The sequence below is a fragment of the Cricetulus griseus genome, chromosome X, assembly GCF_003668045.3.
Source record: "Cricetulus griseus strain 17A/GY chromosome X, alternate assembly CriGri-PICRH-1.0, whole genome shotgun sequence".
In the NCBI taxonomy this organism is placed as follows: domain Eukaryota; kingdom Metazoa; phylum Chordata; class Mammalia; order Rodentia; family Cricetidae; genus Cricetulus; species Cricetulus griseus.
This window is the reverse complement of record NC_048604.1, coordinates 114,818,117-114,837,980: the sequence shown is the minus strand read 5'-3', so window position 1 is coordinate 114,837,980 and position 19,864 is coordinate 114,818,117. Positions and strand designations below refer to the sequence as shown.

Below are 19,864 nucleotides of genomic sequence, written 5' to 3'. Positions count from 1 at the left end.
TTCCACGCCTGCACTACAAGATGGTTTAGGCCATATTTTCAGAAACCTAAAACACCAGGTATATTGCGTAAGCTCAAAGATGATCCGTAGTCCATAAGGCTAAGATTTCTTTATTCAGATAAACACCAGCCCAAACGCAAGCCAGAGCGTGCCCAGAGGCCGCAAGCTAGCGTGGCCAGAGAGAAGGGGCATCCACGTGTTCGTGGCCTCTTAAGAATTCTCTCTGTATCATCTTCAACCTCCCCTGACCATGCCCTCACGGGCGTGGCCAGGCACACCTGTAGGGGCTACTAGGAGGCGGGGCTACAGTGTCTCCCTACAATTCCCCTTTTAGTCTAAAAGAGGATTAAAACTTAATAGTGTGAAAGATCCAAAATTAACAATCATAAAGGTGAAATATAAGAAGATACAATAATCTGCTATTGCAAATCCTAACTATGTCTATTCCGGCTAAGCCCTAAAGTCATGTGGAAAGGGTGTCTAACTTGAACACCTCCTTCCAATCCCAACTCTAAACAATAAGAAAGTTATTCCTAACTAGGCTTACATTACCCTAATAAACAATAATGGGGAGCGGGGGCGTAGCATCTCCTAAGTTACTTCCTGTTGAAATGAGACGATGGTAGCCTTGTGGGGTCCTGTGGAAAAAAAATGTTAGTATAGGGAAAGTCTCTAATGGGTTATCTCCAGTCCATGTTAGATGGAATTTTCTTAATTGAAGATCTAGGTTGAAATCCTCAACTTGATTGAAGTCAGTACTCGAGGCTCTGGTCAGAGTGTCAGTTGAAACGGAGTAAGTTGGATCCAGTGCAGTGGAAGAGGTATGGCCCAACGTTTTCCCGTAGTGGATGGAGATACCGTGGCGGGGCGCTCCCTGCAGCTTCTGGGCCGGAAAGCAGAGGCCCGGGATGTGAAGCGTTTGCACGCGGAGCTCTGCTCCCGGCGGGCGCGGGTGCTGCATGGGGTCGTGGGTGTCAGGGCGCCAACTATTGCGTACGCTCAAAGATGATCCGTAGTCCATAAGGCTAAGATTTCTTTATTCAGATAAACACCAGCCCAAACACAAGCCAGAGCATGCCCAGAGGCCACAAGCTTGCATGGCCAGAGAAAAGGGGCATCCACGTGTTCATGGCCTCTTAAGAATTCTCTCTGCATCATCTTCGACCTCCCCTGACCACGCTATCATGGGTGTGGACAGGCACACCTGTCGGGGCTACTAGGAGGCGGGGCTACCATGTCTCCCTACACAAGTCCATCCCACAGCCCTCTGAGCATGCTATTGCAGCTGGAAGGCACCTGTCTGCCACTATTAGCATTTGCCTTGGGAGTAGCCTTCACTTTCTACTTGACATGTGTGATTGTGCTCATGGCCATACAGTGGGTGTTAGCGAGACAGATAACAGGGTAAGGGTACTTCTAGAGAGTGACAAGAATGGCCAGTTTCCAACTTCCATTTTTGTGGATCCCAGTTTTCTGTAAATATGAGATTTTTTTTTCTCCACCAGAAGACCACTGATTCTGCTTCAAAATTAGACTGTGTTCTTTTTTTATTTCATTCTCAGGACTCTATTTACTTAATGTTTTTAGGGTAGCATACAAAGTAATGGGATTCATAGTGACATATTCCCCCATGTTCTTGGTTTTTAATCAAATTTCCAATTACCTTGTCCCAACATCTGTCCTCATCTTGTTAGTCCCCTTCTTTCTCCCCAATTATCCCTGTTACTGTCATGCCCCTTGTATAAAGAGAGTCACCCTTTTTACCACTTTAAGGACTCAGCTTCCCATTTTATGGTACCCTGTCTAGTTCCATGCCCTACACACAAAATTGCCCAAGAATACAAATTAAAATGTGGTTACTCATTGAAATGAAGTATGAACCATCTGTCTTTCTGAACTTGGCTTGTTTTGTTGAGCAGGATCATTTATCAGCACCTCTGATGCCTCTCTGCATCCTCACATAGTACTGAGGCAGAGATCTCTTGTCTCTTACCTTTCCACAAGGCCACAAGTTCCATTCATCAAAGCCATAGCCATAGGAACCCACATTAACTGTATCACCCCTAGGAGAGCTACATTGGGCATTATGGCTCCCACATATGAATAGTGTGTGAAATAGTGTATAACACAACTCACCTCATAGCATCTGCCATGTAATATTAATGAAGTCTAGACATGACTGCGGCACACACAGATTATATGTCCCTTGTCTACATTGGTCCAGAGCCCTAGGTCTCATTTATACCATCTGTGTTCTTCAGATACGTGCCTTAAATCTGTTATTCTCTGAAAGCTTCTGCCTTTGATGCCATTCAGGCTTGACCTTATACTTGGCATCTGTTAATGTTTCAGCCTCTAGTCCCACACCAATTAGGCCACCTTCCTTAGATTTCTGTTAAATGACTACTTCATCATCTCTTCATGTTCATATAAAGTCCCAAATCTCTGTCAGTGTGTCTTATTTTCTTTTTTCAAGAGTGACACCTTGATCCTAGTCCTGTTGGGTATGTTAGTCAGTCATAAGGGAGGAACAGCCTCTCCTACATGCTTCATGAATGGGGAAAGCGTCCTCCAACTGAACCCACTGAGTCTATAAGCCCAAAGTAACCTTCCTCCCTTCCTTTATTTTTCTCAGGCATTTTGTCAGCAATGGAGCAGTAACTACTAGTCCTGTGTAGCTCAGTCGTAGAGCACTTGCCTTGCATGCAGGAGGACCTGGGTTCAATCCCTAGAATCAGATATTACCACTTACTTCTAAAAAGGTAAGATTAGATCATTGATGTACACTGAGCCTCAGGCTCTTACATAAATGAAGGTCACATGTGTTGTCAAGAAAATCCAGATTCTCCTACACCACAGAAATTGAATTTGTCACTTGTGTGCAGACAGAGGGGGAAGTATGCACTGACCAGAAAATGAATAAGATGGCCGTGACTACATACATTTCTAGTGGAACATGGCAAGTGACAGATGATCATAGTGATGACTTGTATATGTGTGTACAAATACAGAGAAACATGTTAAAATAAACAAATGAACTCTGCTCAGTAGTCTTGAGCAAGGGAAGGGTAGTGTGCTTCAGTGCAGAGGATGACTGATAGTACATGGTTCCTAAGACAGCTACAGGGCAGACAAACAACAGTATGCAATAGCAATATGCCTCAATGAATGGAATAATTGATAGACTTCTTTTATTATATTTGTGTTTATTTAGTGTGTGTGTGTGTGTGTGTGTGTGTGTGTGTGTGTGTGTGTGTGTGTTCATTCAGTTGTGAATGTCAAAGACATTGTGAGGGAGTCAGTTCTCTCTGTCCGCCATGTGGGTGGGTCTTTAGGATTGAACTCAGGTCATCAGGTTTGGCAGCAGGACCCTTTACCACTGAGCCATCTAGCCTGCTTGAAACATTGGTATTCTACCAGAGTAGTTTTTACACAGTAAGAATAATACTAATAGAGTGCTTAGCATGTAGTATCCCCAGTGCTAACCAGATGCCATAAAGCAAAATCTATGCTTAAAGATGGCCTGTCAGAGGAGGAACAATTCTAATGGGACTTGGCACAGTGATGATAATACATAGGGAATGCTTGGGACAAAGTTGTGACAGAGTGTTTGACACATCCTACAAAATTGCTAAGAGAATGCTTGACAAATTACATGAAAAATGATGCTTAACTCTTAAAACTATAATGAATTTAATAAGTAAATATTAAATAAGTAAATACACACATATCTCTATATATAACTTGTAATTAAGCTTTCAGAGTTGTAGCTCTGATACTGAATTTCAACCACATTCTTCTTCTCATCCGGGGCTTATTTTGACTCTCTGTGGTTGAGACAAGAAAGAAAAAAAATGCTAGTGAGTTCACACTGCCTACTCACTGGTCTATTTCCTCCTGTCTTTCAAAGCCTACATGTTTTTCTCCCACCCAACCTCAGAGCCTCTGCTCCACAGGCAAACCCTCTGCTCAGAGCACAGTGACTGCCTCACCTTGTCTTTGAATTCCTAAGCCAAAGAAAGGTGTGGCCTGTACTTTGAAAGCTGACCTGGGATTGGGGAGCCCACAACATCCTGGGGAGGGAAGGTCTCCAAATAACTCAGCTTTGCAGTAAAGGAAGCATAGCACATTACTTCAGCTTCAGTGTTGCACCACAAAAGACTAGAAGTGGATGCCTGATCCAATACCATCCAAGAAAAGTGTGTATTCTGGGTTTGGGTGATGTGTCAAAGGACCACTTACAGATATTCAGTCGTCGTCGTCGTCATCATCATCATTATCATCATCATCGTCATCCTCGTCCTCTTCGGGATCACTGATCTCTTCATATATCACTCGCTTCTTCCTTTCCCTCAACCGGTGGGTCCAGGCATTTACCCGAACGTTTTTGACTCCTGAAATACGAAGGGATTAGTGCATGGGAGATAGATAGTTTAGGGCCTTGTTTTGTCAGAAAAGAAGGGGGCTCGTTCCTCCCATGAGTCCATGGGCCTTCTCTTGTCTGTTTTTTACATCTGCTGACTCACAAAGACTGAGATGTTAGCCATACAGCAGTACAGACCAAAGGCCACATCCGGTTATACCATCCAGTGTACTGTTTGGTCCCCCTCCTCCATCATCTGGTAAAGATGTCCCATTTAATCCTTCTTTAGAAGGAGGACCCTGTGATCATTCTCTTATATTGTATGGATTTAAGAAGTGAACCGCAGAGTATGTAGAAGACTTGTCCAGTGTAGCATGGCCTTCAGAAGGACAAGTCAAATTATGATTATGGAGATGCATTCTAACATCTGAACTGGTGCTGGGTGACCTCCTCACCCAGAAAGGCCTTGAATATTTCAGGGCCCATGCCACACACCCAGGACATGCCAGGGAAACCAGAGTGTTGTTTCTTCCATGATTTCCTCTCATCCATTGCCACCCTACTGTCTGTCCACAAAACATGTGCTTTCTCTTGAGTGTGCAGGTGTCTCTGGGCCCTTCCTGAGCCTAGTGCACCTGGAGCTCATTTTGGGTTCTTTTCTTCCCATGCTGCCTTCTTCGGCATTTATCTAAACACTAAAGCACTTGTTCAGGCTATGAGTAGCATTTCTATATTGTCTTAGAGTTTACGTATCGTCTCTTTTTTCCTAAGGGTTATATTAGCATATATTAATTATATATGTTGTTACTTTCAATATGGCATTTTGATATGCATATATAATGTGTTTTGATCACGTATCCTCCTCATTAACCTCTTTTGACTCATGCCAATACCCTTCCTCCCCACTACTAAAAAGGCAGATAGTCTATGAAATATAAGGCTTCACACATAAGCTTGTGCTTCACTACGTGGACAATAAATAAAAGAGTGAATAGAAGGAAAGAGACAATATTGTACCATGATGGGGTGTGCAGATTAATGCAGGCAATGGAGAAGAAAGAAAGGAGACATGCTGATCTAGGTATCAAAGAATGTGTTGCCAAGTGTGGTATCACACAGGACATTGGTGAGAACACTTCACGTGAAATTAGGTAAGGTAGCACCTGCACCATTTTTGCTGATATCAAGATGTGTCATTGGTCACTAATCATAAGCTGCCTTTCTTTTTTTAAGATTTTATTTATTTATTATGTATACACATACAACATGTGTATCTGCACACCAGAAGAGGGCACCAGATCTCATAACGGATGGTGGTGAGCCACCATGTAGTTGCTGGGAATTGAACTCAGGACCTCTGGAAGAGAAGTCAGTGTTCTTAACCTCTGAGCCATCCCTCCAGCCCCCATAAGCTGCCTTCCATTCAACTTCCTGATTCATGCATGAGAGAGTCTGTGTATAACTGAAAGAACATTGTTTCTGAGCTTGGAAACACAACTCACTGCCCTTTAGTTTACATTTTTTACTTATGTGTATGTGTGTATGTCTGTGTGTCTGTGTGTCTGTGTGTGTGTGTGTGTGTGTGTCACATGTGTGGGTATGTCTGGAGAAGCAAGAGTACTGCATCAGATCCTCTGGAACTGTAGTGACAGATAATAGTGAGCCACCCAATGTAGATGCTAGGAACTGAACTCCAGTCCTCTGGAACTGCAGCAGATACCCTTAATCACTGAGCAATCCCTCCATACCCCCTCTGTATTTCTCTTGTTTTTTTTTTTTTCATTTGGTTTTGGTTTTGACACAAGATCTCCTAGAAAAGTCTTGGTCTAATGAGCCTACAGAGCTTTGCAATTATAGGCATGCCAAACACACCCACATGGAAAGTTTAATGATAGTAAAACTGAATACGTGCTCTTATAACCCCTTCTTTTCATTCAGTCCTTAACTGTGTCTTCACTGGCTGCTAACCCTCAGCTCCCTTAACTATCTACACTAGACTGGAACCTGCAACTGTAGAGAAACTCCTAGGTATAGGTGTGTCCTGAGGTTGATCACAGTAGGAGGAGTCCACAGCGAAAGGCCTGTCATTTCCAGCAGAGGAGTGCATGGTCCATTTACAGAGCAGAGGCCAGGTCACTGTGATTCCTGCTTGCAAAGTATCAGGCTGAAAGAATGAATAAACTCTAGATTTCATAAATGAAAGAAGACATGACGGCATTTCAGTGGTCTGGGCTATGGACTAGAGAGCTAGTGAAGTGCTGTTCATGTCAATCATTTAGCACAGTTGTGTTGAGTCCCATTGTCTTTCCTATAGTTATTAGAATGCTGTGATTGAAGAAATGCAGGCCTGGTACTGTAAATCTGACAAGAACCTATGGTTGCACAGACCCCATAGTGAAAACCCATTTCTAAGATTTTGCTAAATGAATGTAGTAGAAACTGACCTCTAAATCCCTATCTCTCAACCCATAAATAGCTCTCAGACATTATCAGAGAAGTGTTGTTGTACAGTGAGTAGTGGCTAATACAGAAACTCCCAATTGGTTAGACTGCAGAAAATAAGTGTCTATGGATTGCTCAGCTAAACATTGAACATATATGTCAAGCACCTTCCTCCCAAGCTCAAGAACCATTGCAGAAGAGGACAAAGATTGTAAGAAGCAGAAGAAAGGGAGGACCAGAGCAATATAGTGTTTTATGGACATGACAGGATTGTTACACTCATGAACTCACAGGAGCTGTCTTTGCCCACGTAAGACCTGCATAGGATTGAGCCTGCCAGCATTCTAGCATGGAGTGAGTAGGGACTCATCAGCTCCCACCCCTTTGTGAGTAGCTGTTGATGAGAGAATGCTTTTGTGGGAGGGAGAGTCAGTTTTCTTTAAGGGCATGGCTGTTAGGCCCACCATCCTCTAGTGGATGATTCCACATCCCACAGTATACAGATAGCACAAATTAGACTCTGTTGATTATTTTAAAAGAATAAAAACCAAAGACATGAATTTGAGGAGTGAGAAACACTTCTAGGAAAGATGTTTTAGATTCATTAGATGAAAGAGTGGGGTGTGTGTGAATATGATCAAAATACCTTTTATGAAATCCTCAAAGAATTAAATACCATATTGAAAAAGGATGAAGACGTTATGTTAAGGAACAGGAATTAAACTGCATCCAACCTGGCACAATGGAAGAAGCTGAAACAGAGTCTCTGCCACCAAGTTTTTCACGTATGTCATAAAGATCTACTGTCACTCGTGTCAGCTACAAAAGAGAAGCTAGAATAAGGCATTTTGGTAAATAGTCATCTGCAGGTGGTATTTCAGCCACCTGATTGGGGGTATTCTAATTTGCTAGATAATATTTAATACAGGGCCTTGCAAACAAACAAACAAATAAATAAATAAATAAATCACATGCCAAATTAACAAGACCCAAAGTCTGGCGTTTGAAACATGTGGTGCTTCACATTAAATTTTACACTTTAAGTGTCAAATATATTTTACACACTTATCCACCACCAAAAAGAAAGACTATCCTCAACAATGTGGACATAAACTGAAGGACAAACATGGTGCACTCATACAGAAATAGGTGATACTCGCCTTTATGCGTTTTATCTGTCGAGCATAAAAATCATCTTCCGAATCTTCATCTATGGAAAGTGACAAGTCAGAGGTTTTGTTTGTTAGGAAATGTTTCAAAGCTTCAGAATCCTGCCAATTTAGGCAATGGGAGAGTGGAGGGTTACAGCCCACTCATGAAGGAGGAGTTGGTGGGGCATGGCTTCCCTTGACTTTACTAATGACATAGGCATTATCTGTAATCGCACTTTCGAAGTCTCCTTATGATTGTTTAAGAAATGTTGTTTCAGCCTCATCACTGCCTCATTCTATCCCAGCACATTTCCTTTACCTCATAATATTAGATTGATTCTGGCCTGTCTGCACTTTCAGATGTGGAATAATGAAAAACTTAACACATGAAATGGTTTGAATATTCAGGTATTAACTGCATGAGGAAGGATAAGTGATTCTGCTCAGTGTTTTGGGAGGCTATCTGGTGCAATAATTCTCGTTTGCTCTCAAAACCTGGGCATAAATTTCAGGCCTGGAGTTTACGATCAAGTGAAGTGCTTGTGGGAGCTTGTGCAATCTGATCTGCTTTCCTGGAGAGAGTCACTGTGTGTGTGTGTGTCTGTGTGTGTGTGTGAGAGAGAGAGAGAGAGAGAGAGAGAGAGAGAGCTCTGTGCAGTGTCTGCATGTGTGTGTATAGGGGGTTTTGTCTGCCTGTGTTCAGGATGTCATACAGGATAGTGTGCATTCCAACTGAAGACGTTATACATTTGCCATTTACTTGTTATCCAAAATAATGTACATTGTCTTTGATGTTTTAGACTTTCATATGACAGGGTCTTCTATATAACTCTCGGAATGAACTCTGTTCCACACAGCCCTAACCAGAAGAAGAAAAGACCTGCCTATGACCTTACCAGGCATCTTGCCTGAAAAGGCCATCCTTCACAGCCCCTCCCTGACCACTCACCTTTACTATCAGGGCCATTAGCTTTATCACATTCCGCTGGAGGTTCTTTGACCTGTTCCTTGCAACGCATGAAAACTGGTTGGTTGACTGTGACCCCTAAGACAAAGCACAGGACTTGTTCTTTTTTTTTCCACTTTTTAATTTTTTTATTTCATGTTACATTTCAACCATAGTTCTCCCTCTCACTCCTCCTCCCACCCCCTCCCCTCCTCCCATCCCCTTACCTCCTCTCACCCTCCTCACCTCCCCTCTAGCTCACCCCCAGTCCACTCCTCCTCGAGGGTAAGGGCTCCCATGAAGAGTCAACAAAGTCTGACACAGTAGGTTGGGGAAGGGCCAGGCCCCTCTGCCACACGTTAAGACTAAGCATGGCATCCCACCACATGGAGTGGGCCCCAACAGGCTAAGTGCTTGTTCTTTAACAGACAGCACAAGAGGGGAAATGCAGCTAGAACCTGGGATGCAGCACAGACCATAAGGCCCACAAGAACAAGAGCCTGCAGGGAAGAAAAGTGTGGGCTGCAGGCCTGAGCCCTAGTTCCTGTGCTCTATGCTCTCTACCCTGAACAAGATGGGAGAGAACAGCATGCTCAGCAAGCACCTTGACAGTTCTCCATGAAGAAAAGTATGGTGCGGGAGAGGGACCCGCTACGTGCTGATGAGAAACAATGGCATAGAAAATAACTGGGAGTCACCCAGGCTTGTCTGAACCCAGAACTTCCTGTTACCTAGGCCAGTCATTCTGACATAGTTCCTTTTCATATACATGTAGGCACTTTTCTGCCATTTGGTCAGCTTTGCCCACTCTTCCTCCGAAAAATATGCGCAAATATCCTGGAAGGGCTAGAAGAGAAGGAAATGTAAATTCTGGCAACTATTGTGCTGGACATGTGTGCTATTCATCCCATAATGCCCTCTGTGTTGGAGGACCTCAGTGATCCACCTAGAAAATCAAGATAATTGATCCTGGGGAGTGTGAAAGTCAGGTGAGAGATGAGAATAACAGCCATTTCCCAATTACACTGAAAATACTCAGTGCTGGTTATTTGTTCTCACCGCCCTCACTGCCCCCACCCATTACAAGGAGCTGTGACACCAAATGCATTTAGTACTAGATCACCAATCTGAAGTCCTCAAGGATGCTTTGGAAGGACATAATGAAAGAAATCCTGAGACTTACGGAGGTCCTGTGGAGACTTTGGTCCTTGTCTTGAATGCTTCTAGTTTCCACCCTCTGAGAAATCTTACTACAGTGGCCCTTGGTCACTCAGTTGCTTCTGCCCACCCCCTGCCTGGTCACCTCACCTGAACGATCTTCTTTGGTTCATTAAGTGGTTCTCCAGGTCTCTTCACACGGCAACACTCGGTTTTCATGTTGGTGGGATCAGTGGAATTTTAAAGATACTATCTGATTTTCTTCCAGCACAAAATGTCCTGTGAAGGAAGGAAGTGTGGATGGACAGTAACACTCAGTAAGTGAAATTTCCTTGTGTCCTTTTTATCCTGAGATCACCTACCCCTGATTAGGTCTATGGGAGAATTAGTGGTTAGGAGTCAGTTGGATTCTATGAGCATGGATGAAGTTAGTCTCTGAGAATGGGTCAAGCTTCTATCCTGATTATTGCCCTGGAGTGTTCCTTGGAATTAAGAAAAAAAGAAAGATATTGAATTGAGCAAGCACAGACACATATTCTCACCCCTATGAGGAAAGGGAAACTGATTTCATAGAAGCTAAGATTGAAGCAGTTGTCACTGGGAGATGGGTGGTGGGGAGTTCAGAAGAAGGTACAACAAGCCCAATACATGCAAAGACAAAGAATAGCTGCTGTTATTTTGCAGTACACTTTAGTGACTAGTTTATATCTTCATATGGTGAATTTGTAAGGAACAAAAAGAGGAGGCAAAGTTTCATTCCTATGCCTGTCATACAAGATAGTTGGGAGGCTGAGGTAGAAGGGTCCTATGTACAATGCCTGCCTGAGCTACAAAGTGAAATCAAGTCCAGGCTGGGCAATAGATACTTAAATCCTACAACATTCCTACCTAGCATGTAAGTGGCCCTTGCATTAATTTCCCAGTTTTACCAGAAAATAGTAGGAGAGGTTATAAAACTTCACTCACAGAGAAATGATGAATACATAAGGACAAATAAATATGAATTACCCATATTTGATAAGCACACACATGTGTATCTTGAATCACCATACTGTATTTTAATTGTATGTGCATTATTATTGTATATCAATTCAAATAAATCATGAACAAACCTCAGAACAAATTCTCTTAGGGTAATGAGACAGGAAGGTGGGGAGAGTTCAAGGCCATCCTGTACTATATATAAGAGACTTAGTCTCATAAAATAAAGAGCAGTGTAAAAACTAACATGCCTATGTTAGAGAGGCAGCAAATCGACTTCAAAATATGTTTTAGTATTTTCTTACTTTTTTAGTGTGTTTTTGTATGTGTGCCCATGTCCTCACATGTCATTAAATGTCTGTGACGGTCAGAGAACACCTTACAGGAGTCCATTATCCCCTTCTACCATGTGGATCCTGACTATAAAATTTAGGCTTGGCGACTGGCACCTAACAAAATAATGCTGTCTCTTCATTGAGCTATTTTCCTTTGTAAATGTGTTTTATTTTGTAATCGATTTTGTGGCTAGATTTCAAAAGATGGCTTTCATCCTGATCTACTCATTCATGTATACCTACTCATTCATGTATACCTACTCATTCATGTATACCATTATTCTTTTCTTACATTTCACCTTCCATGCTCCCTTCCAGCTTTGGGTAGTTCCTTAACTTCCCACCATTAATACCATCCTGGCCTCGAGGCTATTAGGTACATATCACTAAATGTAAGACTTATCATGTTAAAGACAACCTTAGATTGTCTTTTCAATTTCAGTCACTTGCTCACCCCTCTACCCAGCAGAATTCTTTCCTTCATCAGTAAATACAAAACTTTTATTTTGTTTAAAAAATTAACAGACACAATAAAATTTTAAATAAAAGACACATTTCTGGGACCCTGCTGAAATTTAAATCCATGTGTCTACATCATTACCAATTCTTGATTTTTCCCCCTTGAGACATGGTATGGATATGATGCTAAGGTGACAGAGAAACTCTGGGCTCAAATAATTCTCCTGTATCATCCTATTAAGTAATTTAGATTGCTGGCTTTGGTACAGAGTCCTGTAACATGTACAGATACTTTGTGGTGTATTCTGCGGTAAAGTTGGTTGCCATGTGTTTAATAGTCTCCCAGCTAATGGTTTTCAGAGGTCAAGGAAAGGGCTATATGGCTCTGCTGTGCCAAAAAGAAGTGGATCTGGTACATAGAGTGTGAATTACTGGGCTAATTTAGGAATTCCTGCTGAGATAAAAAGAGATGGAATCACCAGAACCAACTGTCAGGACAAACTGTCAGGCAGAGTGAATTTGGCATCTCAAAGTCCAGGGGTCCTTAAACTGAAGTCATCAGAAAAGTTTATCGAGTAGACATTAAGGTATCTATGGGACCATGAAGATGGCAGCTTTATCCAAGAGGAAGTTGGGAAGTAGCACCTCTAACAGAGACTATTTGCCGTTGCTAAGGATGGAGGAACTCTCAGGCATATAGCTTGTGAAGCTAAGAGGCTTCCCTCAGAAATAGTGGCACGTGAGTCTCTCACATGGTTATAGTTTCTAGGATCCTTAAGGAATTGCCCGGTAAAGGTTTAGCTCACAACACAGTACTAAGTTTTGAAGATAGCTGAAGACTCAAGAATGGCACAAGTACTTGGTTGATCTACACAGGCTCCTAACTTTTTCTACCTGCTTATGTTTAACTTATTAGGGTATCCCTCAGAAAGAACTTACCTTAGACATGAAGGGATAAGGGAGTCTTTCCCCTAGAAAGAGACCAAACGCCTTGATTCAGCTGACCCTAGAGGAGCAGCTTAACTAGAGCAGTCTGTCTCTATGAATGTCTCAGGAAACTGAGTGGGGCAAGTGAGGTAATAATGGAGTGTAGGGTGTTCCCAGAGTTCCAGGGCAGAAGTACATCACAAAGGGGGTGCACGCCCACCTAACATGTCATCATAGCTCTCCATGTCATTGGCTATCCAGGGCCTGCTGACTTGTTGAGATTGAGATGTACATTTCTATGGCTATATGGGCTTTCCCTATGTAGACATATGGGCTTTCCCTATGTCTAGACTATAATTCTACCCTCTACTGTTCAGTTGTTCATCTAAAAAAAAAAACATGTTTACCATTTCAAATCCTACTCCACAGTCCTCCTTAATCTAACCTGGGATCTCTCTACAATAAATTAATAACATTTAAATTATTTATTAAGGAAAGTATTAAAGTTGAACATATTCCTATATGTGCTATCTCCCCAAAGACCCAAAGGCTTGTTTTCTATGGATATTTTTATGAATAATAATGCACAGTATGCATGTGATTAGAGTTTATTGTGCTCCTTAAGCGCTCCCATTAGGAAGGTTTCTCTTATAATGTATGTCTCTGTTGACACCCTGAAGCTCTCTAGACTTTCATTCCTGTCAGTAATGCCCTACTCAGAATGACTAAGACTCCTTCAGCCAAGGAAATGGTCCGTGGACCTTGGGACCACCACTAAAACTTTCACTGCATAGTCTCTTTGTGTTTTCTTCTGACTTATTTTTTTAATATTTTATTTAAATTACAAACAATCTTATTTTACCTTGTTTTCCCTCTCCCTCTTGTCCTCCCACTGCCCCCATCATGTCCCCACCCCCCATCCACTCCTCAGGGAGGGTGAGGCCTCCTATGGGGGATCATCTAAGTCTGTCACATCATTTGGAGCAGGACCTAGATGGTCCCCCGTGCATCTAGGCTGAGAGAGTATCCCTCCATAGGGAATGGGCTCCCAAAGTCTGTGCGCTAGGGATAAATTCTGGTTCCACTACCAGCAGCCCCATAGACTGCCCAGGACTCCCAAATGACACCCCCATGTTCAGGGGGCCTGGTTCGGTCTTATGCTGGTTCCCCAGCTGTCAGTCTGGAGTCCATGAGCTACCCCTTGTTCAGGTCAGCTGTCTCTGTATGTTTCCCTAGCATGGTCTTGACTCCTTTGCTCATCACTCCTCCCTCTCTACAACTGGACTCCAGGAGTTCAGCTCAGTGCTTACCTGTGAATCTCTTCTGCTTTCATCAGCTACTAGATGAAGGCTCTAGGCTGGCATATAAAGTAGTCATCAATCTCATTATAGAGGAAGGGCATTTAAGATAGCCTCTCCACTATTGCTTAGATTGTTAGTTGGGGTCATCCTTGTGGATCCCTGGGAATTTCCCTAGTGCCAGGTTTCTTGTAATAATGGCTTCCTCTATCAAGGTATCTCTTTCCTTGGTCTCCTCTATTCTTCCCCTGACTTAATCTTCCTGATCCCTCATGTTCTCCTCCACTCCCCTTCTCCCCTCCTCTCTCTCCTCCCTCCCTCCCCCTCTCCCCACATTCCTAATTGACTCAGGAGATCTTGTCCCTTTCCCCTTCTGTCCAGTACTTTGTAAATTAGCCCAGTGGCAGCACTACAATTCACTCAGCTTAGCAAATCCACTTATCTTCAGCAAACCAGAACCATGCATCCCTTTTATTAACCACTGAAAACCATCAGAGATTGTTCTACCTGTGACAGTCGTCTCACCCTCTTAATGCCAGATCAAACCACACACACACACATACACACACACACACACACACACACACACACACACACACACACACACACACACACACACACCCCTACCTCATGGAGCAGAAGTCTGTATCCTAGAGCTTTCTATCAGCTTGGCATCATAGCCACAAAATATCTCAAAGGGAAAAATTACAAGAACACACCTAATGATGCCTGTACATGGACTGATGTTTAAGCATTTCCCCAGAAACATGTATAATTTCTTGTTTCAATAAAAGGTTAAGAGGATGAAGAGATCACTCAAGAGTAGCTGAGAGCACTGGATGCTCTCCCAGATGACCCAAGTTCAGTTTCCTGCATTCATGTAAGGCACCTCACACCTACCTGTAACTACAGCTGAAAGGTATCCATTGCCCTTTTCTGGCCTCCACAGTCCCCAGGACACACATGGTGCAGCACACACACAGATACACATTCACACATATAAATAAAATTATTTCTAAAATGAAAACTTAGCTGGTCATGGAGGCATATGCCCTTATCCCTAGCACAAGGAAGCAGAAGCTGGCAGATCTTTATGAGTTCAAGAACAATCTGATCTACATTGAGAGTTCCAAACTAGCCCCAGCCATATAGTGAGCCCCTGTGTGGTGGTTTGAATGAGAATGGTTCTCTATAGGCTCATAGATTTGAATGCTTTGTCCTCAGCTGTTAGAACTGTTGAGGAAGGATTAGGAGGTATGGCCTTGTTGGAAGAGGTATGTCACTGGAGGAAGGCTTTGAAGTTTCAAAGCTCACACCTCTCCCAGTTGGCTTTCTCCCTCTCCCCACTCTGACTTGTGTTTGTGCCTCAAGATGTAAGCCGCCAGCTAGTGCTCCAGCACCATGTCTACCTGCCTGCTGCTGGGCTCCCCACCATGATGGTCATGTACTCACCTTCTGAAACGGTGAGCCCCCAGTAAACTCCTTCTTCTATAAGTTGTCTTGGTCATGGTGTCGTATCACAGCTATATAAGAGTAAGACAGAAGCTGGACCAGGGAGAACAATATTGCTGTGATGGGCCTCAGCATGCTGTTCTTTGGTGGGATCTGGAAGACTGTTTTGAGGCTGGACTAGGAAAGCTGCTGAATGCTCTAAGCAGGGCTTAAGAGACTAATAGGAGTTTGGAAGACAGAGGTGCTGAGAGCAATTCAAGTTATTAAGACCCTAAAGGTGGACAATACTAGCAATTAGGCTATAGAACATTCTTGTGGTATTTTGGCAAAGAATATGGCTGGACTTTTGCCCTTGTCCTAAGAATCTGCCTGAGGCTAAATTAAAGAGTTTTGGTTCAATTTTGTTGGCAGAGGAGATTTCAGGGCAGCCTAATATTCCTTCTGTTGTGTGGCAATTAGCAACCACTTTTATGCAGAACTAGAGTGAAAAAAGAGAAAGCAGGAAAAAAAGGTACAATTTGTGATAAAGGAGATAGTGGGAGGCCTGATGCAGGATGTAACAAAGGGGGTGGTGTTCTCAGGGCAAGCCCTCCACCAGCTAAGCTTTCAACTTGTAAATAGAAAAGGCCTAAAGAATTATATGTCTGGGCTGGAGAGATGGCTCAGAGGTGAAGAGCACTGACTGCTCTTCCAGAGGTCCTGAGTTCAATTCCCAGCAACCACATGATGGCTCACAACCATCCGTTGTGAGACCTGGTGCCTTCTTCTGGTGTGCAGATATGCATGGAAGCAGAATGTTGTATACATAACAAATAAATAAAATCTTTTTTTAAAGAATTATATGTCACTAAAAGGCATCAATAAATCAAAGCTTATGAATTGTAATTCAAGGTGGGCACCAGGTTCCATCCAAAGCAGGCAGCCAAACTTGGCAGCATTGGCCAGATGGTACTGACTTTAGACTCATGAAGGGTACTAGAGTAAAGGGGTTGAGGAATATTCCTCCACAGTTAAGGAATGTTATGAAGCCAGGCATGTGGCAGGCAGACCCTGAATAGAGGCCATTGCATGAAGCTTTGACAGTTAAGTCTGGATTGTGTTCAAGACCCCAAGATGTTGGAGATTCCAGAGCTGTGAGATATCACCAACGATCACTGCAGACAGGGAGTAGAACCAGCCCAAGAGAGAGAAGTATGGGGGGCTGGAGAGATGGCTCAGAGGTTAAGAGCACTGACTGCTCTTCCAGAGGTCCTGAGTTCAGTTCCAAGCAAACACATGGTGGCTCACAACCATCCATTATGAGATCTGGTGCCCTCTTCTGGTGTGCAGATATACATGGAAGCAGAATGTTGTACACATAATAAATAGTCTTTTTTAAAAAAATTTTTTTTAAAAAGCCGGGCATTGGTGGCACACGCCTTTAATCCCAGCACTCGGGAGGCAGAGGCAGGCGATCTCTGTGAGATTGAGGCCAGCCTGGTCTCCCAGGATAGGCTCCAAAGCTACACAGAGAAACCCTGTCTCGAAAAACCAGAGAGAGAGAGAGAGAGAGAGAGAGAGAGAGAGAGAGAGAGAGAGAGAGAGAGAGAAGTATGTTACAGTCAGCAAAACAGAAGAGGCAAACATCTAAGCTCTTTGACATCAGAGCTACAGGATTTGGAGTTTGTCCAGCTGGATTTTGGTATAGCATTGGTCCAGTATATCTTCACCATGCCCGTATTTCTCTCTTTTGGAATTATAGTGCATTTTCTCTGCAATTGTATATTGGAAGTATAATTTGCTTTTTGATTTTTCAGGGGGTTGCAATTAAGAGATTACTTTGAGCACAAGCCTGTGAGGATCATGGAGCAGAATGTGGTGAGTTGAATGGAAACAACCTCCACAGGCTACTTTATTTGAATCCTTGGTCCTCAGTTGGTGGAACTGTTTGTTAGAGTAGGCATTACTTTGTGGGAGGAGGTGTGTTGCTAAGGGCAGGCTCTCAAGTTTTAAAAGCCCAAGCCAGGCCCAGTGGTGCTCTCTTCCTACTGCCTTCAAATCTGGATATAGATCTCTCAAGTTACTTCTCCAGTACTATTATTCCAGTGTGTTGTTCCCACCTCTTTCAGTCTTTATTCAGGATCTCATCACAAAGCCCAGAATGTCTTTGATCCTGAAGCCAAGACAGTTGTTTAACAAGTGACCCTTCTTTCTCTGCCTCCAGATTATCTGTTTTCAGGTCTATAAAGCCAGATCTGCCTTCTCTCATACTTTATTGCATAACTCATCATAGCATCCTGTAAACAAACTTATAGACACTCTAAATATACTGTGAAATATTGCTGCTATGGATAGAGAGAGAGATGGCTCAGCCACAAAGGTTCTTGCATAGCTAGCCTGATAGTCTGAGTTGGATCCTTTGAAACCATAGAAAGATGGAAGCAGAGAAGCAACTACACGAACTTATTGTCTGACATTCACACAGTAGCATATGCACATACCTAAGTACATCAGGAACACATGTAGCAGTAGTAAATGATTCTAAGACCCACTGGAACTTAGATCTCTCCAACTATATTTGGTACTTATCCTACCTATTTTTGATGAGCTCCTCATTGCCAAGCCTCTAGTGACCAGTGTTTGATTTCTTTATAAATTTATTTATTTATTTTGCATCCCAGTCACAGTTTCCTATCCCTCCTCTCCTCCCAGCCCCTCATCCCACCCCAACCCCTCTGTTCCCACCCCCCAATCCACTCCTCCTCCGCTTCTGTTTAGAAAAGGACAGGTCTCCTTGAGTATCAACAAAACTTGGCATCAAGTTGCAGTAAGACTAGGCACCTCCCCATGTATTAAGGCTGGGCAAGGTGACCCAGTATGTGGAGAAAGGTCCCAAAAGCCAGTAAAAGAATCAGAGACAGCCCCTATTTCTGCCACTAGGAGTCTCACAAGAAGACCAAGCTACACAACTGTCACAAATATGTAGACCCATACAGGGTCTCTGGTTGTCAGTTCAGTGTCTATGAGCTCCTACAAACCCAGGTTACTTGATTCTATGGGTTTTCTTGTGATGTCCTTGACCCTTCTGGCTCCTAACTTCTACAAAAGGAAACTTTTCTCCTTCCACATATGGATGAGAACATTGTAGTTTCTGCCCTCCTGTGCCTGCTGTGTCCAACAAACACCTGACCCCTCTCAGAGACTCAAGGTCTCTTCACACATTCATTGTGAAGGATATCCTTTCCAGTCAAGATGGCTGAGAAGGTTATAGACAGCTCCTTTCTTCTTCAGATCAGGACTGAGTGGACAGGATTTCATTTGTAGGAATACCTAGAAGGGTATGTCACATAAAATTCTAAAACAATATTAAAGAAAGTTTATTATTATAGATGATGAGTAAATGGCAAATATGTACCACCTTCACGTTGAGTGTGCACTGTCTTATATGGCATCCTAATCACAGAGTCACATTCTACGCTATACACACACATGAAGACACTGATTTTTTTTCAGAATCAAATAATTTTATTTTCATTAACTCACAAGAAACAATACAGTTGGTTCAAGGAGGCCATCACTTGCCCAGTCCCCAACACTACAAGCTGAGTGAATATACAGTTAGGACTCTCTCATGGCTGAAGTAATGGAGCTATTAGAAATAAGATTTGTTTGCTCAGGGTCCACACTTGCACTATGAATTAGGCAGAGCCCATTTCTTCAGTTTGAACTTCTTGATTAGATTAAACCATTTGCAATTCTGCACTGTCGCAACACCTCATTGAAGCCCTCTCAGAGCCTGACGTCACTGATTCTGGGCACATTCCAGAAATTGTTTGATCTCAAGAGAGCATGGCCCTTGTTGCTGGGTTCCCTGGGGGTCCTGGTAAGTGATGTCAGGCCTTGCAGGCTCAGCACTGCCACCTCCACTGAAGCCCCCAGTGATGGCATGACCCAGAGTGGGACCCCCTGCTGAGCCCACAGCCACACCAGTTGCAGTGGTTGCAATCTGGGCCATCAGGCCTGGCTGCCTGGGTGCAGCAGCAGGGGAGCCAACTGCAAGCGCCTGTCTTGGAGCAACCCTCATCTGAGGGGCCAGGCTGGCCGGAGGGTCCACCCGGGAAGAGCGGCTTCGGCTTCCACACAGCATCCTGAGTGCTCAAACACGCCGAGTCCAAAGACGACAAACTGACACTGATAGTTTCCATGTGTTGCAGATCTCTCTCTCTCTCTCTCTCTCTCTCTCTCTCTCTCTCTCTCTCTCTCTCTCACACACACACACACACACACACACACACACACACACACACACACACACACACACTCCTAACTTATCTTCTCAAGCAATATAAACTTCATAGGGTAAAACTGGACAT

At 43.3% G+C, this 19,864-nt stretch overlaps 2 protein-coding genes across 2 annotated transcripts; both read right to left on the bottom strand.

The window, feature by feature from the left end:
• Window positions 1-4,248: 4,248 nt before the first annotated feature.
• Window positions 4,249-10,279, bottom strand: LOC100769405 (protein SSXA1-like). The gene is made up of 4 exons (XM_035449762.1): window positions 10,211-10,279; window positions 9,634-9,748; window positions 8,906-9,001; window positions 4,249-4,394 (listed from the first exon to the last, which is right to left on the bottom strand). Exons 1-4 carry the CDS (start codon window positions 10,277-10,279, stop codon window positions 4,249-4,251), a joined length of 426 nt encoding a protein of 141 aa, XP_035305653.1.
• An 8,795-nt stretch (window positions 10,280-19,074) lies between these two features.
• Window positions 19,075-19,638, bottom strand: LOC113839310 (coiled-coil-helix-coiled-coil-helix domain-containing protein 2-like). The gene has a single exon (XM_035449870.1). The coding sequence runs from the start codon at window positions 19,636-19,638 to the stop codon at window positions 19,294-19,296; it is 345 nt and encodes a 114-aa protein (XP_035305761.1). The 3' UTR covers window positions 19,075-19,293.
• Window positions 19,639-19,864: the final 226 nt, after the last annotated feature.